Below are 25,085 nucleotides of genomic sequence, written 5' to 3' on the forward strand. Positions count from 1 at the left end.
TGGTTTTAAAGCAGCTTGGACTTTACATAAGTTTAAGCGTATTTGCATGAATTTTATCACACATTACTTAAATATGCTTAGAATAAACGGTCACTGGTGTTTCAAACAACTTTCTTCCGTGTGATAGAGAAGTAAAGGAAAGGAAGTCCAGGTGTAAGTACCACTGGCAAAAAACCTGGCTCTGGTTTGATCACTGAAAATGGAAAGGATGAGAAATAGCTGTGCACCATAGAGTGGACTCTTAGGGTCTTAATAACAGCAGTAACAGCACAAGGACTCCTTGTAAACATCCATAGTGATTAATTGAACAAAACCATGCAGATTTATGCAATATTGTGAAACAACAGGTACACTTTAATAGGTGTCCTAAAAAAATCTGGCCCAGCTTGTCTATCAGATAATAAAATTACATTGTGAACCCCTTTGGGAAGTAGGACTATATAAAATTCTCCATACAGTCGCGGTAATGGTGCCCACTAACAAGGCACTGCAGCTAGAGAGAGTAATAACACATGACAACTGGTGCAATATATAGTCTGGGTAAACCATTTAATTGCCAGTGGCACACAACGTATGCACCTTTGGCAAATACTGAAGCTGCTGCCAGTAGTGCAACCGATAAATAGACAAGTCATTCTCCTATGATATAATGCATAAAAAGAAGCACAAATACATTGTAACAATACAAGAATGATCAGATTGGTTCTCCAGTGTTTGCATAATACAGATTTATTTACAGCACACTGTCCATGCGATTATGAGCTTTAAGAGTGTTTGTTTGCTATCTTTTTTACAACCATTTTAAATAAAGTCCAGCAAAGAGGGTGCCCCAAAAATTTTGTATGAAACATGATGTAGTCTTGCCCGGCAGGACCATAGTATGAGCTCACAGCTCTGTTCTTGATTCAGAAGAAAACCATATAAAACTTGACAATACGCATGAAGATTCAGGGCCAGTTTTCTGCCTCCCTGATACAGGAAGGACATGTGGGAGAGAAACTTGCGTCATACGCTTCCTGCGCCACAGGTGCCTCCTCTCCACATTTCAGGTACAAACTAAAAGATTAAAACCTCCTTTTCCATATCTTCCCACTTGCACTCTGCAAGGAAACTAAGCATCCCATGGGGAAAAAAACTAATTAGCTTTTTCCCATCTTAGCGATCAGTTCATCACAGATCTTGGTGAGTTCTTCTATCTCTTTATTCTGCAAAGGAATAGAGACGGCATAAGAAACCAGCAGAAGAGTCAAGAAAAAGGGGAAGGGGAGTAGAAGCAGCTTGCACATACCTTTTGTTCCAAGGTTCTCTCCAAGGCATCTACTTTGAGTTGCTCCTTCCTCAGACTGGCTTGATAAGCTGCTTGTTCCTGCTGAGACTTGCCACGAACCTGGGCAATCTCTGAATTAGCCCTGTAACATGACACCAGATAGTATGTGATGCCTCATGACATTTTACGTTGCATATTTTATTAAAAATAAAAGACTATCCCATTACAAAATACATTTCCCATAGGAAAGTCCATTTAGACACTGCTAGTAGTGACTATCTCCCTTTAGATAACCCATTCATGTGTGCATTTGTATAGGGGAGTCAGGATGAAGAGCTTGTACTAGTAATGCACTGCCACGTCACATGGTACAATGTTTACAAGCATCATCCGGCATGGAGCCCATGTACATTGTAGATGATGCATTGGGAGGGAGGCCATCACCGATCCTGAAGATAAGCTATTCGTTTTCAAAGTTTGCATAACCTCTTTACCCCTTAAGGACTCAGGGTTTTTCCGTTTTTGCACTTTCGTTTTTTCCTCCTTACCTTTTAAAAATCATAACCCTTTCAATTTTCCACCTAAAAATCCATATTATGGCTTATTTTTTGCGTCGCCAATTCTACTTTGCAGTGACATTAGTCATTTTACCCAAAAATGCATGGCGAAACGGAAAAAAATCATTGTGCGACAAAATCGAAGAAAAAACGCCATTTTGTAACTTTTGGGGGCTTCCGTTTCTACGCAGTGCATATTTCGGTAAAAATTACACCTTATCATTATTCTGTAGGTCCATACGGTTAAAATGATACCCTACTTATATAGGTTTGATTTTGTCGCACTTCTGGAAAAAATCATAACTACATGCAGGAAAATGTATACGTTTAAAAATGTCATCTTCTGACCCCTATAACTTTTTTATTTTTCCACGTACAGGGCGGTATGAGGACTAATTTTTTGCGCCGTGATCTGAAGTTTTTATCGGTATGATTTTTGTTTTGATCGGACTTTTTGATCACTTTTTATTCATTTTTTAATGGTATAAAAAGTGACCAAAAATGCGCATTTTTTGACTTTGGAATTTTTTTGCACGTACGCCATTGACCATACGGTTTAATTAATTATATATTTTTATAGTTCGGACATTTACGCATGCGGCGATACCACATATGTTTATTTTTTTTTTTTTTACACTGTTTTCTTTTTTTTATGGGAAAAGGGGGGTGATTCAAACTTTTATTAGGGAAGGGGTTAAATGACCTTTATTAACACTTTTTTTAAACATTTTTTTGCAGTGTTTTAGGTCCCATAGGGACCTATAACACTGCACACACTGATCGCTCATCCTGATCACAGGCGTGTATTAACACGCCTGTGATCAGTGTTATCGGCGCTTGACTGCTCCTGCCTGGATCTCAGGCACGGAGCAGTCATTCGCCGATCGGACATCGAGGAGGCAGGTAAGGGCCCTCCCGGTGTCCTGTCAGCTGTTCGGGACGCCGCAATTTCACCGCGGCGGTCCCGAACAGCCCGACTGAGCAGCCGGGTCACTTTCACTTTCACTTTAGAAGCGGCGGTCAGCTTTGACTGCCGCTTCTAAAGGGTTAATACCACACATCACCATGATCGGCGATGTGTGGTATTAGCCGCGGGTCCCGGCCGTTGATGAGCGCTGGGACCGACGCGATATGATGCGGGATCGCGGCGCGATCCCGCTTCATATAGCGGGAGCCGGCGCAGGACGTAAATATACGTCCTGCGTCATTAAGGGGTTAAACCTTTATCCATAAATAAGTGGTTTTGTATCAGAAAAAAGCTCTCACTTCTGTAATATATATAGAGAAATTTATTAACAGAGAATATTGAACTTTTTAGTTAATGAAATAAACTGTATTTGAGGGTGGACTTACACTTTAACCCCTTAAGGACAAAGCCCATTTTGACCTGAAATAGGCACTCTCATTGGGGGAGATTTATCAAAACCTGTCCAGAGGAAAAGTTGCTGAGTTGCCCATAGCAACCAATCAGATTGCTTCCTTCATTTTGCAGAGGCCTTGTTAAAAAATGAAAGAAGCAATCTGATTGGTTGCTATGGGAAACTCAGCAATTTTTCCCTTTAAAACTAATTTTTGCTATGGCACTCCTAATGGTAAATAAAAAATCTTTCTAATGTACTTTGTTTATAAAAAAATAGATCTTCTATGTTTTATTTGTGTTTAAAAAAGCTGCCACTAGGTGTCTTCCTACTTGTACAGAGCACATTTCCCCCCATCTCTTGCTCCTGCTGGCCAGGCAGGAGTCCAAAATCAGGAAATGATGAGGGGGTGGGGGGGACTTATGTGCAGCCTTAGACAATCAGAGCTAATCTCACACACTGAACTGCACTGGGCTGAATAGCAGAGTGAGGGAGGAAGTTCTTTCCTGTGTGGCTTCAGATGATGTCACAGCCTGCTGGGTAACACCCCTACTCAGTCTGTGAGACTGAGCAGAAAATACAGAGCAATATCAAGGTAGAAAACCAAAAAATAATAAAAAAATAAAGGCAGTGGGTGGTTTATCATGATGGGGGCAGTGAATTGGGAAGATTATAAATTTAACAAGATCATGAGAGGTACTCTTTAAGGACCAGGCTAATTTTAATTTTAGCATTTTTGTTTTTTCCTCCTTTTGAAATTCATTACTCTTTTATTTTTTCACATAAAGACCCATATGAGGGCTTGTTTTTTGCAAAACCAATTGTACTTTGTAATGACCTCTTTCATTTCAGCATAAGATGTACTATGAAAGCAAAAAAAAATTATTTGCAGGTAGAAATGTATAAGAAAACCGCAATTTTGCAACTTTTGGGGGCTTTGGTTTTTACGCAGTGCACTTTATGGTAAAAATTATACATTATGTTTATTGTGTAGGACCTGTAAAATATTTGTAAATCACTCAATTTACCAAAAATGACTTCTTTCCCCAGTTACACAGCTCTATTGTCTTGGCCATTAGGCGTCTCAATTCTCTGCAATCTGCTGTTTACTTCCTATTGTTAGGGGGATTCTGTCTCGAGTAATAAAATGACTGACACAGAGAGTGAGGGAAGAGCTTAGCATGTACTATCTGCAGCAAAAGCTTTCTCTGTCCTCCAGGGGATCTGCACTGTCCATAAAAGGTAGATTGGTATTTGGTTTTATAAGGTATAATGCAAGAAGGTATAAGGCATAATGCAAGGAACTGTGATTCTAAATTTTGATTACATTGTATTCTAATACTTTTTGACTATATTGCAATGTAATTTTTGTTTTGAATATGTAATGTAACCTATGTCATATGTTAGGTTATTTTGGAATCATGTTTCTTACTTTTGTAAAGTTGTGGAAAGTAATAATAAAATATTTAATAAAAAAAAGGTAGATCAAGGTTTCCTTCTAATCTCATCGGCAGCAGGCTAGTGCTTAGGTTAAATCCTTCCTCTGCTGTCCATAAAAGGTAGATCAAGGAAGGCTTCCTTCTCATCTTTTCAGCAGCAGCAATTCAGTGCTTTTTTAACACCTCCCTGCATCAATTACCCCTTTTCCCTCCGCACGCCGTCTATAGACGTGTACTATAAATCATCCTCAAACACAGTACCAGCCTGTTCAGCCCAGTGCACATCATCAGAACTATATCAAGACATAGCAAAAAAGGAGTTAGTGATGTGCTGTGATTGGCCAGAGAAGTAAGGGAGGGAATAACTGAGAGTACTACTGTACTACTACCCAGTATTTGTCCTGAAATTGAAAGAATGAGAAATGTGTGTGCACCATGGACCTTCAGGGCCTCAATAGCAGCAGTGACAGCGCTAAAATCACCTTGTCAGCACTCTGAAGGGTCAATGTAGCCAAACCGTGCAGGTTTTTCATAATCTTTTGAGACGGTAGGTTACCTGTCCAGTTTCTCCTCTGCGTGGATTTTCAGGGCATGGTACCGCTGTTCTTCCTTTTTGACTCTTGCCAGATATTCTTGCGCACATTTCTTTAGCACTTCCTCATTCTGCAGAAGAACAAGTTGTTTGTACATCACCATATTCTTCACTTTAGTAAAGCAGCAGCGAATTCAGAGCAAGGATCTCTAAGACCGCGCAGCTTATGGGAGTTTGCTCACCTTTCTGAAACCTTCCAGCACATCCTTCATCTTCTCATATCTTCGGAAGAGATCAGCCAGGGACTTCTCCACTGAATTAAGGTCGGAGAGAGCTTGTTCTTTCTCTACGATCAGCTGCTGCACTGTGTGATGGGAAACAGACTTCTCTCTCTGCTCATCCTCTGTTCCCAAAAAAAAAAAAGAAATTACGATTGTCAGTGTCTTCTATTCATTTCCCCTTTATTCCTTCTCATACTAATACTGAACATAACAAATTATTGCTTATTTTTAACCTTGCTTGGATAATACCTTTCCGGGTGCATATTTATATTGTCTATTTCAATGTTTTTCAAAAAGTGCCTCCGGCTGTTGCAAAACTACAACTCCTAGCATGCCTGGACAGCATCCTGGGAGTTCTAGTTTTGCAACAGCTGGAGGAACATTGTTCAGAAAAAACACGGGTTTATTTATAGTACACTGGGATGGATTGAGCACTGTGGATGGGCTTTCCTGGAGAACTGTACAGGTTATTTAAAGGGGTACTCTGGTGGAAAAAAATGTTTTTAAATCAACCGGCTCCAGAAAGTTAAACAGATTTGTAAATTACTTGTATTTAAAAATCTTGACCCTTCCAGTACTTATCAGCTGCTGTATGCTCCACCGGAAGTTGTATTTCTTCATGAATTCTTTTCAGTCTGACCACAGTGCTCTCTGCTGACACCTCTGTCCATGTCAGGAACTGTCCAGAGTACAAGCAAATCCCCAGAGCAAAACGCTCCTGCTCTGGACAGTTCCTGATACGGACAGAGGTGTCAGCAGAGAGCACTGTGGTCAGACTGAAAAGAATTCCAGAAAGAAATACAACTTCCAGTGGAGCATTCAGCAGCTGATAAGTACTGGAAGGATTAAGATTTTTAAATAGAAGTAATTTACAAATTTGTTTAACTTCCTGGCACCAGTTGATTTAAAAAATAAAATAGCTTTAAAGAGGTACTCCCGTGGAAAACTATCTTTGATAAAATGAGAACATGGGAGACAAAATGAAGTGACAGCAGAGATGTTGAAGCAGCATGTACTTATATTGCCAGTTTGCATTTGGTTGTATCTCTTTCATGTGCATTTCTGGGGGTACTAGTTCTTATTGAGGAGATTCCCCTATTCAGCTGTGTATGGAAGCTCAGGGCTCGTTCACATTGCCTTTGTGCTCCGGTATAAGGAACTCCGTCCGTTAGTATGTCAGAATGAAGGGAGTTTAGTGGGAAAATAAAAAAATGCATGTACTATTTTTTTTTCTGCTAAATCCGGTAAAATACCGAATCCCCGATGGACCTCATTCAAGTCAACAGGAAGTGTCAGTTGTGCTTCAGTCCCGTTCTGGGTCCGGTCGATGCAAAAATAAAATAGAGTCAAATGAATACAGAACTGGAAGGAGCACAGCTGCAATGAGAAACTAGCCTTACAGGTAATGAATGCTTTATGGGGAAAAAAGTATGTAAACTTTGATCTCCTCTACAAGGAAGAAAACTGTCTCTTTATTGCCACCTATAGGGAGCTACCTTGTAAGACAATGTTTGACCTATAGAAAGCCTTGAAACATTATTAGGATATTAGCTAAAGCAGAGACTCCTCCGAAAGAATCCCCCTTTTGTTCCCACTTGCCCCTCTCTGACCAGTATAAACATCTTATTTACCTGAGGTTCTGTAATGTGGACATTTCAGACATTTTAGGACCTCCTTATACTATGTCATTAAATTTTGTGCCTACACTGGATGAGTTTAGGGCCTCTTTAATACTCCCCCGTGCTGGATATCAGGGGCGTACACAAGGGGGTAGTTTCATGGTCCTAAGGACGTGGTTACAGTTAAAAGTGGTGCTCATCTAGGTTGTATGTAGCTTTATGCCTGCAGCCACTAGAGGTCTGAAGCGTCTCTTCGAGATACAAAAGTGTAAATGATGTCACTCATCCTAAGTGTGGCTGCACCCCTCTACCGGGCGTCTGTGTACTGGGTAAACTACCTCCTGGGAAAACTACATAGTGGTGGCACCGGCCTAAAGGGGGCAACTTAATACTGGGAGGACCTGTCTACTTACTGGAAAAACCTACCTAACTATTGTGGAGACTTACCTACCCCTTCCCCCAACTCACTTTACTGTGTGGGACATCGAGGGAATGGTATTACCGTTTGGGGCACTATACATAAGGGAAAGGTAAGGAGGGTGCTGGAAATGTGCAGAGCCAAGGATATTTGTCTAGCATGTTGTGCTAAAATGAATTGTGGCTGGAAGAAGTCTTCCTGGCGGTCTGGAACAAATGGATACACAAAAAGGGACTGGAGAAGACGTCACCTATGAGTCACTGGATGTAACTTTTACAGCTGGAGGAACATTGGTTGGGAAACACTGGTGTATAGTTTATTTCCTAATTAGTAACAGTATACTGATAAATGGTCACGGTGTGGCAGAACTGTACAATTTTGCGTACACCCCTGCTGGACATTACATGATCCAGCAGAAGGAGTGTTTCTATAAACAGCAGATCATGACACCACTCCAGTTTTTAAAGGGGTACTCCGCCCCCATCTTTGGGGTTATTTATCAATAATGGTTTTTGCTAAATCAATTTTGTTGTTTCTCTGGATGCGTTTTTTTTTGCCGGTGCTGTGCCGAATTTATCATATTGTCGCAGTGGCCACGATAAATTTTGCGCACATCCGTACATCTACTCACTACTCATCATTTTTTACCGCCGCTTTCAGATCATGTCTACCGTGCTTCTGAGGAACTTGTTTGTGTGTTTGGCTTTATGTGTTTTAGTTTTAATTTTAAGGCAAATTATTGTCTAAAAGAATGTCTGCAAAGAGAGTCTTCTCCCATTTAGGTAGTGGTTTACATTGCGCATGCCAGGAAAAGTGATCGAGAGATTGAGGTTTTAGTTGAACAGGTAATTATTTTTTATTTTTATTTTTTACCCTTTTTTATTTTGTTATCCCTTTGTTGGATATTTTTTTAAACTTGGGCACATGAAATTGTGAGATGTTGGCCATTGCTAACAAACTTATTGTTTCTTACATCTTTACCATTCCTTTTTTGTACCTTAAAAAATATATCTGATTGTTTCATATGGACAACTGCTTTACTTTTTCTTTGCACGTTTTTATTTTTAACTTTTTAGGTCTTTAAACGTTCTTATTCTCTACCCTATTCTCTCCCTCTCTCTCCCTCTCATTTGCTATCTTTCGCTTTTTGGCAAACAGATGGGAATAGTAAAGACACGCAGTTCATAAATTCATGACCACTGCATTTGTCACTTCAAAAAATGGTCTATCAACACCAAAAGTTCAAATTGAAGGTTTTTAGAACTTAGAAAAAAAAAGAAAAAAACACAAATAGCGCTAAAAAAAATAGGGGATAAGATGTCTACGGGCGGAGTACCCCTTTTACCCTAATAATATGCTATAACACTGTATTGCAATAGTCTTTTAATACTATCAACACAAGTGACTACTTATTGGAGTGAATTGCCAAACTACGTGTCTATTACGAACAGCTGTGTGTGGTCAATCTGATCCTAATGCACGGTCAACAGCACTATGGCGGCACGGGCACCAAGGTAAACTTGTTTGACACATTTATTACTGATTCACAAATACGGGACATACAGGGCACATTCATTGCTTACCTGGACTGCCTTATGTTTGCAAGCAAAGAAAATAAAAGCAGAAAGCAGGAGGTAAAAAAATAAAATAATGCAAAGCAAATTAGATTAATTCAGGGGTTTCAGAGCAAGAGGTGAGGGTAAAGTGAAATGTAAAGGAATGGGATTAGTGGACAGTACTGAATATAGCAAATGGCAAACCAGAGGGAGTAACTGGGAATTTCAGAGGATGAAGCTGCATGTTGGCCCTGGTGTCTCAGGAGGCAACACAGTTCATACAAACATAGAAGACTGTCCGCAGGAAAGACCACCTGGTCCATCTAGTCTGCCCTTATATTATATTTTATTTACATATATACGCATATTTCAGGCATAATTCACTGTTGATATTGCACATAAGAAGATAAATATATGGTCATAAAATATATGCAAAAGAAGGATATAGATGGATTCCAGCTCTCCCAATGGGCAATAGAATTAAAAGCTCATATTGCATTACAATTAGGATAAAACAAAATAATGAAGTGAAAGACAAAAAACAAAACACATTTAGTTTTTTTTGCTTTCACTTCATTATTTTGTTTTGTCCTAATTATAATACAATATCCAATAAATATATGCTTTTAATTCTATTGCTCATCGGGAGAGCTGGAATCCATCTATATCCTTTTTTGCTCTATTTCAACACGATACGGCCCGATTTTGTGATTCGTGCTCCCCTAAAATGAGACTCGTCTGCCTTGGAACAAGTATCTATATAGAGTGGTGAGCTGAGCTGCACTTTTTTCTATTTTTTGCATAAAATATTTGGTATAAAAAAATTAGGTGCCCTGGTATTATATGACACATGGAGTCCCTATGGCTTGACACCCTGCACATGTTGAGAATAAATGGACTTGCTGGGACTCTGGACTAAAGTCTTGTTACTATGGGCAAATCATACTTACTGCCCCCTATAGGTTAAACAGCACACAGCTTATGGAATCTATGTATGGTATGATATAGTTTTTAAGGGGTTGTCTGGTTTAGAAAACCACTTATCAAATATTGGAAAATCTGCCTCTGCGGAGCAGTTTACAGAATTTTATTATACAGGAAGTTCTGGTGCCCGTATGAGTGTTACAGACTCAAATGAGAAGGTCCACATTGTGGACATTTAACCAGTGAAATGTCGCTGGCTGAATGTCCACTTACTTCAAATACTACAGCGCTAGGACCATGTGGACTTTGCAGTCTTCATAGATGGCAATGCAGTCTCGGCGGAATTCCACTAAAAGAATGAACAAGTTCAATGCAGAGTGGACAAGACCTGAGACTAAAACAGCCAAAAAAACGTACAGCTATGAGGCTGACACTAGACCAGTGTTTCCCAACCAGGGTGCCTCCAGATGTTGCAAAACTACAACTCCCAGAATGCCTGGACAGCCAATGCCTGGACAGCCAAAGACTGTCCAGGCATGCTGGGAGTTGTAGTTTTGCAACATCTGGAGGCACCCTGGTTGGAAAACACTGCACTAGACTGACACTAGAAGCAGGGTTTCATACAGTCCAGAAATTCCTGGACAGGCTGTAAAAATAGACCCATTCTTTGTACAGTTTCTGTAAAAAAAAAAAAGTGTTCACACGATCAGGTTTTTAATTGCATATATTGAATACAATATATGTTATAGAGTACCTGCCATATTTTTTAAACTAACTCAGATTATATTCCCCAACTATTCCTAACACCCCTCCTGCCCTTAAAAAAAAATTCTGCGCTTTAAAGAGCTCTGTATCATACCTTTTTCCTTGCTCACATACTGTGAGCTCCTGGGAGGAGAAAGTGGGCATTCCCCAGCAGATGCTATGTCATTGAAGCCTGCGAGAGCTGTGCCTCTCCATGCCCAGCACGTACTTCCTGAGTTTGGTCTCCTGCCAGGCCGGGAGGAGACCAAGCTGTTTGACTTGCACAGGGAACAGAACAGAGCCACCTAGTGACCGCTTTTTCAATCACATTAACAACATATAAAGGTTGAGAATTTTAACAGCAAGTAAATAGCAAAGTGTCTTATAAATACATAAGGAACAATATATTTAAAGTTTAGTTTGGTGACAGGTACTCTTTAAAAGAGGAGAAATCTCCTTCTTTCCTTTATACATGTCCTCATTTATGATCTGTTCCTGGCTTTGTATTCAGTAATTGCAATTACAAAACCTGATTGTGAACACATTCTAAAGCACATCAGAGGGATTACTTCACTGATATCACATTTACACATAGGGTACGTACCAATCATCTGCGCAATGGTCTGCTCATACTCAGCAACAATTTTCCTATAAAAAGAAAATTGAAAACAAGTCAACAAAAGAATCTCATATTATAAACCAATACTGGTGAATTTACACATACAGAAAAAGAGAAACATAGAATGTGTCGGCAGATAAGAACCATTTGGCCCATCTAGTCTGCCAATTATTCTGAATCCTATGAATAGTCCATGGTCCTGTCTTTTATGAAGGATAGCCTTATACTTATCCCATGCATGTTTAAACTCCTTCACTGTATTTGCAGCTACCACTTCTGCAGGAAGGCTTTTCCATGCATCCACTACTCTCTCAGTAAAGTAATACTTCCTGATATTACTGCATAAACTTTTGCCCCTTTAATTTAAAACTATGTCCTCTTGTGGTAGTTTTTCTTCTTTTAAATATGCTCTCCTCCTTTACCGTATTTACTCCTTTATGTATTTAAAAGTCTCTATCAGATCCCCTCTGTCTCTTCTTTCTTCCAAGCTTTACATGTTAAAGGGGTTCTCCGGTGCTTAGACATCTTATCCCCTATCCAAAGGATAATGGATAAGAGGCCTGATCGCGGGAGTCCCGCCGCTGGGGTCCCCTGGGATCTTGCACGCGGCACCCTGTTTGTAATCAGTCCCCGGAGCGTGTTCGCTCCGGGCCTGATTACGGACAACCACAGGGCCGGCGGCGTGTGACGTCACACCTCCGCCCCCATGTGACGTCACGCTCTGCCCCTCAATACAAGCCTACGGGAAGGGGCATGATAGCTGTCACGCCCTCTCCCGTGGGCTTGCATTGAGGGGCGGAGCGTGACGTCACACGGGGGTGGAGGCGTGACGTCACACGCCACCAGCCTTGTGGTCGTCCGTAATCAGACCCAGAGCGAACACACTCCGGGGACTGATTACAAACGGGGTGCCGCGTGCAAGATCCCGGGGGTCCCCAGCGGCGGGACTCCCACGATCAGGCATCTTATCCCCTATCCTTTGGATAGGGGATAAGATGTCTAAGCAAAGGAGAACCCCTTTAAGGTTCTTTAACCTTTCCTGGTAAGTTTAATCCTGCAATCCATGTACTAGTTCAGTAGCACTTCTCTGAACTCTCTCTAGAGTATCTATATCCTTCTGGAGATATGGCGTTCAATACTGCGCACAATACTCCAAGTGAGGTCTCACCAGTGTTCTGTACAGTGACATGAGCACTTCTCTCTTTCTACTGCTTATACCTCTCCCTATACATCCAAGCATTCTGCTAGCATTTCCTGTTGCTCTATTACTTTGTCTTCCTACCTTTAAGTCTTCTGAAATAATTACTTCTAAAACCCTTTCCTCAGATACTGAGGTCAGATATTCTATATTCTGCCCGAGGGTTTTTAAGCCCCAGGTGCATTATCTTGCACTTATCCACATTCAATTTCAGTTGCCAGAGTTCTGACCATTCTTCTAGTTTTCCTAAATCCTTTTCCATTTGGCGTTTACCTCCAGGAACATCAACCCTTTTACATATCTGTGTCATCCGCAAAAAGACATACCTTACCATTGAGACCTTTTGCAATATCATTAATGAAGATATTAAACAAAATTGGTCCCAGTACAGATCCCTGAGGTCCCCACTGGTAACAAGACCTTGCTCTGAATATATTCCATTGACTACAACCCTCAGTTGTCTGTCACTCAGCCACTATCTAATCCACTCAACAATATGGGAGTCCAAGCTCAATGACTGCAGTTTATTGATAAGTCTTCTATGTGGGACAGTGTCAAAAGCCTTACTAAAATAGATATGTGATGTCTACTGCCCCTCCACCATCTATTATTTTAGTCACCCAGTCAAAAAAATCTATAAGATTTGTTTGAAATGATCTCCCTGAAGTAAACCCATGTTGTTTTTCATCTTGCAATCCATGAGATGTTAGATGTTCCACAATCCTATCCTTAAGTAGGGTTTCCATTAATTTCTCCACTATTGATGTCAGACTTACTGGCCTATAGTTGCTTGAGAAAGAGTGTAGTTTATGGTGCAACACTGTTTACTCAACTCCAATAAACTTCAAAGGGCAAAGGGAGTTGTGCAAAAAAAAAAGCCGGCTTCCTAACCACATCCAGCGATCATGACCCATGATTTTGAGCAGTGGGACCGATATGTACCAGACGGATATGCCATGAATGTCAACATGGTAATAACACATTAGTATGGGTGTTAGGGTCTCTTTCCTTGCAGGGGTCTGGAAATGTCACTTTTCAGGGAATATGCCAAAGGGACCTTTATTTTTAATGTTCTTACAGAGCCCCCACTAATGATAATATAAGGCAATGTAACAATCTGTCATAACATTAATACAGGGGAATATCTTTTAAAAATATTTTAAACACGTGGCCAGTTATTCCTTTACTAATATTAACAAATAAAATGAAATATTTGTAAATAATAATAAGGTTTAAAGGGGTTATCCAGGAAAAAAATTTTTTTTTTAATTTATCAACTGGCTCCAGAAAGTTAAACAGATTTGTAAATTACTTCTATTTAAAAATCTTAATCCTTTCAGTACTTATGAGCTACTGCAGTTGAGTTGGTCTTTTCTGTCTAAGTGCTCCTTGATGACACCTGTCTTGGGAACTGTCCAGAGTAGAAGCAAATCCACATAGCAAACCTCTTCTACTCTGTGCAGTTCCCGAGACAAGCAGAGATGTCAGCAGAGAGCACTGTTGCCAGACAGAACTCAATTTCAGTAGCTGATAATTATTGGAAGGATTAACATTTTTTAATAGAAGTAATTTACATATCTGTTTAACTTTCTAAAGCCAGTTGATATATATATATATATATATATATATATATATATATATAAAAAAGTTTTTTTTCCTGGAATACCCCTTTAATTTCAATGAATTCCATCTCATATGAAAGAAGAAAAGAAAGTCTGTATAAAAGCTTATCATCAAAGAAAGATATTCTCTATATCAGTGTTTTCCAAACAGTGTGCCTCCAGCTGTTGTAAAACTACAACTCCCAGCATGCCTGGACAGCCGTTGGCTGTCCAGGCATGCTGGGAGTTGTAGTTTTGCAACAGCTGGAGGCACACTGTTTGGAAAACACTGTTCTATGTTTTATCATCAAAAGAACTGTCTGCAATGCAGGAGAGTAGACTTCGTACTGATCCCACTACCATATGGAGATTATTTTAGGGCTTAGGATTTGTAAGGCCGTCTGAGGTATAAAAAGAAGGATTACAGAATTCAGCAAGAAGATGGGCTGCTCTGCTCAAGTCAGCTCAGGCTCACAGACCATTAATGCTAAAACCTAGATCCTAGACTTAGGGCACAGGTTGTCTACCTGAGCATTGTATGGTTTATGGCAGCGGTCTTTAAACTGTGGCCCTCCAGATGTCGCAAAACTACAACTCCCAGCATGCCCAGACAGCCAACGGCTGTCCGGGCATGCTGGGAATTGTAGTTTTGCAACATCTGGAGGGCCACAGTTTGAAGACCACTGGTTTATGGCATAAATGTATTACCCATTGCCCAGGGGATCACGGGCTTATACAAGAATAGGGCAAAAGAGCAGAGCTACGTTGTTTCATCCTTGTGGCAGCCACATTGCATTGTTTGCAGGTCAAATAAAATGCTTTAACTTCAATAGGGCGTTACTACGTAATACCCTCCTCTATCAGCATGTTACATTTCTCATAGCTCTAAGAGATGATTTATCAAGCTGTCTTAGGACCCATTCAAACAGCAGAATATCTGCCCAGAGAAATCCGAAGCAGACTTTCCATGAGCAGCAGTTACCGGCAAGGACATGCATTGCTGTCAATAGGAATAGCGTGTGTCCAAGCAGATTCTGCTGAAAGAATGAACATGGTCGAGCCTGAAATTTTTATTTTAACGGTAGAATTTTCTATCGCAAAAATTCAGCAGTACGCACGGTGTAGCAGAATCCCTTTGAAAACAATGGGAGGCTGCTACATTGGAATTTCCAAGCTGTGTACTACTAACAAACGGAGTTTTCTGACGGATTTTAATAGAAGATTGAACATGTTCAGCCTTCCGCCAAAATCACGTTCCTCTTTGGAAGTGCCCTAGCTCAACGACCACTGTGTGGACACAGCAAAGGAATACCCATTGTAGTCAATGGGACGGTGACATAAGATGGAATATCTCGCTGGCATTCTGCACAAATTCTGCCTTGAAATTTCTTAGTGTCCACAAGCACTTAACCCCACAAAGGGGTACTCCAGTGGAAAAAAAAATCTACTCAACTGGTTAGAAACAGATTTGTAAATTACTTACGGTATATAAAAAAAAAATCTTAGTCCTTCCAGTCCCTATCAGCTGCTGTATAATACTGAGAAAGTTGAGTTGTTCTTTTCAGTCTGACCACAGTGCTCTCTGCTGACACCTCTGTCCGTGTCAGGTAATGTCCAGAGCAGGAAAGATTTGCTATGGGGATTTGCTTCTACTCTGCACAGTTCCTGTTTTTTAATAGAAGTAATTTAGAAATCTGTTTAACTTTTTTTTTCCACTGGAGTACCCCTTTAACGACACAGCCAATTTCATTTTGGCATTTTTGTTTTTATTATATATATATTATAGATTAATGTATGCAGAATAACTTTCCAATTGCATGTTATTAAAAAATATATGCTTCTTTCTATTCTGACTGCCATATTTGGAGTCGGGAAGGAATTTTTACCTCTAGTATGAGGGTTTTTTGCCTTCCCCTGGATCAACTCAATAGGGACTTATTAGGGATATAGGTTGAACTTAAAGGACTCTGGTCTTTTTCAACCTTATGAACTATGTTACTATTTAATTTTCCACTTGGAAAAAATGTAGGTCTCCCTACCAGTCCTGGCCGCAAGCCCTTTTTATAGATTACATACTCATGCTGGAGTCCTAAATCTCAGGCTGCAGCCGGGACACAGACAAGCTCAGCACTGCTCCCTGCCTGTCAATCAGACAGGCAGGAGCCAGCATTGTGCTCATAGCACCGCAGAGCATACTCCTGACTCTGCCTTACTGCATGCCCTCATTCATTTTACTATCTGAGCTCCGATCTTTCTTTTCTCTACACATGCAGTTGTAAACAGAGAGGAGAAGATTCAGAGCTGCCAGCTGAGCTTGTCTGTGTCCCAGCTGCAGTCTGAGATTTAGGACTCCAGCATGTGTCTGAAATCTATAAAAAGGGCTTGCGGCCAGGGCTGGTAGGGAGACCTCTAGTGGTCATTTTTTCCAAAGTGGAAAAATAAATAGAAAGAAGCATATTCTTTAATAACATGCAATTGGAAAGTTATTCTGCATACATTAATCTATAATATATCAAAAGTTTTTTTGATGAAAGGTACACTTTAAGAGCCATAACTCTTTAATTTTTCATCCACAGACCCATATAAGGGGTTGTTTTTTTTGCGCAACCAATTCTACTCTGTCATGACACCTTTCTTTTTACCATAAAATGTATGGTGCAACCTCAAAAAAATCTTAGTGGCAGAAAACTGTAATTTTGCTACTTTTAGGGTGATTTGTTTTTACACAGTGCACTTTATGGTAAAATGACAAAAAGTTAAAACAACAGCATAACTGGCTATAAATAAAGGTATGAATAATAGCTCCACATATCAAAGAACCCACATAGTAGTGCTAGATAGCAGAAAGCCATCAACGAGTTATTTATTACAATATAGTACAATGTTCTGTACTTGAATAAGCCTAAAGGAGATGCAATGTCTGCTTAGGCTATAGTAATGCCCGTGCTCATCAGCCCTCAAAATAATGTCCTCTCACACTAAAATATGCCCCCTCTTACCCCCAATCTATATGAAGGAATCCATAAAAGCTGCTCATATGGAGATATTACCTCATCTCCACCACTTCACAATGGCTCTGTTCATATTTCTTCTTCCACTCCATGGTCTCCTGTTCTTTTGCAGCAATCTGATGAATTAATAAAAATAACATATGAATACAAGAATCAGAACTTGACAGTACAGAAGCATCCAAAAAATCATCTGATTAATATACAGTGGTCCCTCAAGTTACAATATTAATAGGTTCCAGGACAACTTTTGTATGTTGACACCATTGTATGTTGAAACTAGTGCTGGGCGGTATGGCCTAAAATTAATATCACAGTATTTTTTTTTATTATCGCGGTATCACGGTATTACTGCCTGTCCCCCCCCCCCCCACTAGCGGTGTCAAATGTGCCCCCCGCGAGCGCTACCATCACCGCTAGAGGGGTCCCTGTACAGATTTAAAAGCCTCACGCGCAGCTAACGTAGTACTGTGCATGCGCAGTACTACGCAAATAGCGTAGGGCTAACGCTAGGCTCCTAGCGCTGCCCACGTTAGCCCTACGCTATTTGCGTAGTGCTGCGCCTGCACAGTACTACGTTAGCCGCCCACGAGGCTTTTAAATCTGTTCCCGTACCCTGAGAGCTGACAGGGACGGTGAACAGAGCCGCACTCGGCATTCTTGTGACACCACTAGTGGGCACAGGGACCCCACTAGCGGTGATGGTAGTGCTCGCGGGAGGCATTCTTGTGACACCGCTAGTGGGCACATGGACCCCGCTAGTGGTGGGGATTGATCATGTTCGCGGGGACACTGGCTGACAGGCGCAGCGGGGGGGACACAGTAAATGGATTCGCTTCTGTAATCGTGCCACAGAAGCACACCGGGACAAGTGAGGGCGCTGCGCTGGGCTCTACAATTCATCCGGAGGGTGGGGGAGGGGCCGACCAGTATAGCGGTATGGGCAAAAATCCAGACCGTGGGAGAAAAAAAAAACGGTATCCGGTTCATACTGGTATACCGCCCAGCACTAGTTGAAACCATTGTATGATGAGACCATGACTCTATGGATACCTAGTAATTGGTTCTAAAGCCACCAAAATGTCTTCCAAAAATAGGAAAAAGTGAGGATTAAACAAAAATAAGTAGTTAACTAATATAGATAAAGCAAGTCCTTATATAAAAAGAAAGAAAGAGATAATGGAAGCTGTAAATCACTGTCTATGTAGAGGACAGGAGCTTCTTCAGCGTCCTGTATAGTACGCAATGTCCTACAAAAGTAAAATGGAGCCGCAGTCATCTGGTGTCCAAAGGAGCAGGTAACCCTGGTACAGGGAAAGAGTAGTACAGAATATGTTGTACCTCCCTGTACTGTAGGGGGCGCTAGCAGACAGGAATTCAGTGCATGCACTTCAGTAATACAGGTGTTTGCCAGTGAATGCCCATTCTGATTGGTCAGTTCTTCCAGCCATTCACACGTTTCACAGATCTGGACAGTCCATAACATTGTATGTTGAGTCTGGTTTCAAGTTACAATGGTCCAGAAAAGACCATTGTATGTTGAAACTATTGTATGTTGAGGCCATTGTAAGTTGAGGGATCAATGTATAGAATTAGCCCAGTGAGCATGAAGGAAGTATCAGATCTGTGTACATAGATTTCAAATCTGGAATCATAAAATTTGGAATAAAAAGTCCTCCCTATAAAGGCATACACATAGTATATACTCAAAGAAACCTATGGGAAATTAATTTAATAAATACATAAATAAATAAGTAAATTAGTAAGATAAGATATATAGATAGATAGATAGATGATAGATAGATAGATAATTATTAGTAATTTGGTAGGTCTTGAAATGCCTGAAAGTCTATAGATGTAATGTGCTGCAGTTGCGACACCTAGTGGTTGAAGGTAGACATTACAATGTAAATTGTGATACCTGCTTCAAATTTATACAGTACCTATCTATCTCATATCTATCTATCTAATATCTATCTATCTATCTATCTATCTATCTCATATCTAATTATCTATCTCATATCTATCTATCTTATATCTATTTATCTTTCCCATATCTATCTATCTATCTATCTATCTCATATCTATCTATCTATCTATCTATCTATCTATCTTATATCTATTTATCTATTTATCCCATATCTATCTATCTATGTATCTATCTATCTATCTCATATCTATCCATCCATCTATCTCATATCTATCTATTTATCTATCTATCTATCTATCTCATATCTATTTATCTATCTATCCCATATATATCTATCTATCTATCTATCTATCTCATATCTATCTATATCTATCTATCATCTATCTATCTCATATCTATTTATCTATCTATCCCATATATATCTATCTATATCATATATATCTATGTCATATCTATCTATCTATCTATCTATCTCATATCTATCATCTATCTATCTCATATCTATTTATCTATCCCATATCTATCTATCTATCTATCTATCTATCTATCTATCTATCTATCTATCTATCTATCTCATATCTATCTATCTCTCTATCCCATATCTATCTATCTATCTATCTATCTATCTATCTCATATCTATCTATCTCTCTATCTCATATCTATCTATCTATCTATCTAATGTAAGAAAGTATGAAGTCATTTACCTCTTCCCTTGCAAGCTGAAGTGCGGCATCAAGGTCAGGTTGCTTATAGGTATGTAAGAGGCTACTTCCAGCTGTCTCCATAGCCACCGAGAGGGAGTATTTATGGGAAAGGCCAATATCAGCCGAATCCAACATTTCAGGCTGTAGATAAGAAAAACAGGTAGTTACAATCCATTTGCAATGCTATTTCTTTGTCCACCCCCTAACAATACGTGCAAAGAAATGCAAAAAAAAGATGACAAATTGGTTAGATTGCACACAGTCACGGCAGAGAAAAAAAATCTATTTCCCCTTTATTGTTACAGGACATTCCTGCAAACTATTCTACAGTACAGAACAAACTAGTATTCTGCAGGAGGTGATTCACCCAGAGGTCACACTGCCCCCACTGGCTAGTTAATGAACAACCAGGTACAGTTCTTGGACAGGACAAACAGTAGTTTATCTACGTGTCCCTGCCTCTCCAAAATAGGCTATTTTAAAGGTGAAATAGAAAACCACTTAGAAAACATTCACAGCAAGCCCAAGATTACAACTCCCAGCGTTAGGCATGCTGGGAGTTGTAGTTTCATAAACAGTTTTTTAACTATTGTTACGGACAGAAATATTCTCTCTTTTTAAGTCAGTGTCCAGCCCAATGCGCATCTGCATTAGTGGATAGAAGAAAGGTAGACAACATGCAGTCTAGGGCGGTGTTCCCTAGCTTATGACCCCTCCAGCTTTTGCAAAACTACAACTCTCATCATGCCCTGACAGCCTTCGGCTGTCAGGGCATGATGAGAGTTGTAGTTTTGCAACAGCTGGGGAGTCACAGGTTTGGAGGGTCACAGGCTTTCTCCCAAGATATGATGAAGTATTGGCAGCAGCGACAACTACTAGAAAGTACATACCTCAAGTAGATGTCAATAGACGTCACACGACAAAACAGTATGTTATTTAGTATACAGAGTAGAAGGAGAGAAGGCCAACAATGGAGAGAAGGCCAACAATAACTTCTATAAATGGGATAGAAAGTCTCTTTAGTGGAAACTGTGGCATTGTTTATCTTCCACAAGGTGAACATAAAGCACATGATTTATTTTTTTTATAAAACTATACAGTAGTCCAAGAGACATAATGTAGAGGAAAGTTGTTTTTTAACATTGGTATAGAAAAGGGTTCTTTACAGTAAAAGTAGTCAAACTTTGAAATGCCTGGCGACTATACATAGTGATAACAAAAGTTATTATTTTTTTAATTTTAGTTGTTAAATTCGGAAGTTTCCCAAACTGTTATCAGTGCATTGACTGTATGTAAGTAAGGATGCATTCACACCTCGTTTTGCACTTACGGAAGCCGGATATGGCAGGAGAATTTCCAAAAACGCCTCCTGTTGTATCCGCGCCGTACCCCATGGATTTCAATTAGCTGACTGGAATGAGCTCGTGACTATGGTCGGCCCTTTTTCCGAACTGGAGTGAAAATTGTGGTCTGTTGCGGTTTTCAGTCCAGTTCTGAAACCGGATATGGTGGCTGACTCTGGTCGCCTCTATGAAATAAATGGAGTACGGCGTGGATCCAGCAGGTATATGGAAGGAAGCAGTTTTCAAATTCTCTTGCCAGATCCAGCTGCCGAAAAGAGCTGTAAATACATTCTAAGGGTATGTTCACACGAGCGGATCCCCAGCGCGTATTAAGCTGCGGATCCACCGCTGAAGGACAGCTGTATGCTGCCTTTACAGTGCCTGCTCGGAGCGGCAATCCGCCGCTACGAGCAGACATACTACGATGAGCAATGTGCCGTGCGTGTGCGCAGTATACTCACACATCGCAGCAGCTCTCGGCCTAGCTCATAGAGCAGGGGGAGTGGCCGCGATGTGTGTGAGCACACCGTGTATGCACAGCAACTCTCACTTCAGTGTGTCTGCTTGTAGCGGCGTAAGGCAGCATACAGCCGTCTTTAGTGACGGATTCGCAGCGTAATACGCGATGGGGTTCCGCTTGTGTGAATGTACCCTTAGACTATGTTCACACGGTGGAATTTCGGCAATTCCCGCAAAACATCCGTTCAACAAAGCTTGCTGAACAGGATTGCAGAATTCCGGCGGAGTTTCTTTGTTCTCAGAACAAAGAATTCCACCGAAGTTCAAGCCTCCTTGACTTCAAAGGGATTCCGCCGTGGAATTCCACAAAATTTAAGACCACCACGGAAATTCCGCTGTCTGGATGGGACTGCAGTAATGGGCAGTAAATTTCAGGGGCATTTCCTGCTGAAGTTTTCTACAGAATTCTAAATGGAGATTCCGCCGCGTGAACCTACTCCAAGAAGGCATGGTAGCCGTCACTAAGCAGGGGCTTTCTTGTCTTTTGTCTTCTGATAATGAGGTCAAAGGGTCATCTGAATGCATCTACAGTAATAAAGAAATATAGGTACACTTAACTAGCACTGGGGCGCCCTATGGTTTAAGTTGCAAAGATAAGTTAATTGTTTAGTTATTTTCTAACATGTAAGTGAATCTTAATGGCATTTCCAATGAGGGCAATGTGTTTACATCCCACCATGGGTCATTTTGGTAATTTATTGTATTCTAAATCTAGGGCACTATATGGGTCGGTATCCCTGTTCTTTAAGGGTCATGAAGGGGACTTACACAGTCAATAGTTACAAGATATGGATGACACTATGCTCTGGAGGCACCGGCAGAGAAGTAGAAAATAAAGTATTGCAAGAAAAGGGAAATGCCCAGTGCAGCGTCTCAGATGAACAAAGTCACTTTATTATGAAATCACATGGAACACAGGTCTCAGGTAAGAGGTAACGCGTTTCGGCTAGTTGGCCTAGCCTTGGTCTAGTCATACAAATGACACGCTAGTAAAAAAAAAAATCCTATTGATCGGGAAAGGAACTGATGTCATTACACACCTGTGTGACAACCTAATTCCGTCCCGGAACAATCTTATTAAAAACTGCAAATAGCCCACATAATACATGTTCAGTCAATACACTGCAACAATTTGGTAAACATACTTACAAAAACAGTCTGATTCTAATAGGCACATAAGGCTTCTTTCACACTACAAAATCCTCCGTTTTTAAAGATCCGTGTGAAAATCAGCTGAAAACGGCAGTAACAAAATCCTATACGTCCGTTAGAAAATCCCATTATAATCTATGGGATTTTCTAATATCCGTATGAATCCGTTTTAGTCCGTTATTGATAACGGACGCTAGTTTGTTACGGAAGAAATAATTAATGAGATAATGTACTATACCCAGTATAGGAGAAACAAAAACATGCAAGAATAGCGTACACATATAAATAACAGCATGTATCGCAGATTCTATAAATAAAGATGTATGTAATGTTCCTAATATACAAAGGACTGAATAGGTGGAGAGACACATAATAAAATAACTGAACTACATAAATGTATAAAAATATATTCAGAACTAAGGGGGCACTGCTTTTAAATATAAAAATAAGAATACGTTTATGGACATTATAAGAGCAATAAACAGATTACTGTATGTGAAAAAGGAAATCATTATTATTTTTAGTTGATAAAAAATCATTAGTAATGTAATATAACATCCAGTCTTCTGTTCATGCCATTGGGGAAATGACTCTCCAATTTTAAAATCCAAAAAACCTCATGGTCCAGAAGTTTCTTTTTTAAATCGCCTCCCTGCAATGGCGGTTTAACTCTTTCCAAGCCTTGTAGAAACAGACTAGATGTGCTGCCGTTGTGCCTGGACACCATGGACACATGCCACATTGTCTGAACACGCACATATTATGTAGGCTATTTGCATGAGATTGTGCCGGGACGGAACGATGTGGTCACACCGGTGTGTGGTGACGTCAGTTCCTTTCTTGATAAATAGGATTTTTTTTTACCAGCCCGTGATTCAGCAGACTAGAGGGTGAGCTGGACTGTTTCTTTTCACTTTGTTATAATAAAGTACAGTGGCCCCTCAAGTTACAATATTAATTGGTTCCAGGACGACCATTGTATGTTGAAACCATTGTATGTTGAGACCAGAACTCTATGGAAACCTGGTAATTGGTTCTGAAGCCACCAAAATGTCATCCAAAAAATAAGAAAAAGTGAGGATTAAAGAAAAATAAGTAGATAACTAATATAGATAAAGCAAATCCTTACATATAAAAGTAAGAAAAATCTGCTGGGAGCTGTAAATCACTGTCTATGTCAGTGTTTCCCAACCAGGGTGCCTCCAGCTGTTGTAAAACTACAACTCCCAGCATGCCCGGACAGCCGTTGGCTGTCCGGGCATGCTGGGAGTTGTAGTTCTGCAACAGGAGGAGGCACCCTGGTTGGGAAACACTGACATAGACAGTGATTTACACTGAGTCCTGTACAGGCCTGCACCGTTTGCTGTCTGGGCATGCTGGGAGTTGTAGTTTTGCAACAGCTTGAGGCACCCTGGTTGGGAAACAATGGTTTATGTAGAGGACAGGAGCTTCTTCAGGGTCCTATACAGTACACACAGTGTCCCAAATGGAGCCGCCCTTACTTGGTGTCCAAAGGAGAAACTAACCCTGGCTCAGGTAGAGTAGTACAGAACTTGTAGTTCCTCCCTGTACTGTAGGGAGCGCAACCAGACAGCCAGTCAGTGCATGCACTTCAGTAATACAGGTGATTTACCAGTAAGATGCCCATTCTGATCGGTCAGTTCCTCCAGTTGTGACACGTTTCACAGATCTGGACTGTCTGTAGCATTGTATGTTGAGTCTGGTTCCAAGTTACAATGGTCCAGAAAAAAACATTGTATGTTGAAACTATTGTATGTTGAGGCCATTGTAGGTTGAGGGATCACTGTATTGTATAAAAATACATTTCACAACTGAGTAAAACTGCCTCTAAAAGGAACCCGAGGATATTAGTTGACAGTAAGTTGGCAGTGCCAGTCAGCTGCTGTCAACACTAATAAAATCAGGTGGTGTATCAAAGAGGCCTAGATGCAGGGGTCAAGCCTGGGAAAAATACATAAAGGAACTTACCCAAGATATTGCTTTAATGCAAATACTGTACAGTGGCAAGGACAAAGGAAAAGCAAGGTCACGCCTATATCTTATAGCTATACAACTTATAGCTATACCTTAATAAAAAGTCTAACTAAAGCATACAGAATGTAAAGTCACATGCACCAGACTACAATGCTCATGCACAGAACATAACCAACAAACGCAGGTCAGGCAGTGGTGCACAGGCACACTCCATGTTGCTTCTACCAGGTGTATGTTGGTTGTCTTCAGTGTGTCAGAATGTTTTTTTTTAAAGGGGTATTCCAGGAAAAAACTTTTTTTTTATATATCAACTGGCTCCA

The 25,085-nt window shown here is 40.4% G+C and overlaps 1 protein-coding gene across 2 annotated transcripts in view; it reads right to left on the minus strand.

Moving 5' to 3' along the window:
* Positions 1–523: 523 nt before the first annotated feature.
* Positions 524–25,085, minus strand: part of TACC2 (transforming acidic coiled-coil containing protein 2) — a 188,207-nt gene continuing 163,645 nt past the window's right edge. For both annotated transcript variants that reach the window (XM_056529728.1, XM_056529727.1), the window contains 7 exons: positions 19,757–19,897; positions 17,164–17,240; positions 11,300–11,343; positions 5,396–5,556; positions 5,178–5,284; positions 1,289–1,409; positions 524–1,205 (listed from right to left, as the gene is read on the minus strand). In XM_056529728.1, coding sequence (XP_056385703.1) covers positions 1,140–1,205; positions 1,289–1,409; positions 5,178–5,284; positions 5,396–5,556; positions 11,300–11,343; positions 17,164–17,240; positions 19,757–19,897 — 717 coding nt within the window. In that variant the 3' untranslated portion in view covers positions 524–1,139. The remainder of the gene's footprint in view (positions 1,206–1,288; positions 1,410–5,177; positions 5,285–5,395; positions 5,557–11,299; positions 11,344–17,163; positions 17,241–19,756; positions 19,898–25,085) is intronic.

This window comes from Hyla sarda, chromosome 7 (assembly GCF_029499605.1).
Source record: "Hyla sarda isolate aHylSar1 chromosome 7, aHylSar1.hap1, whole genome shotgun sequence".
NCBI classification, from domain to species: Eukaryota; Metazoa; Chordata; class Amphibia; order Anura; family Hylidae; genus Hyla; species Hyla sarda.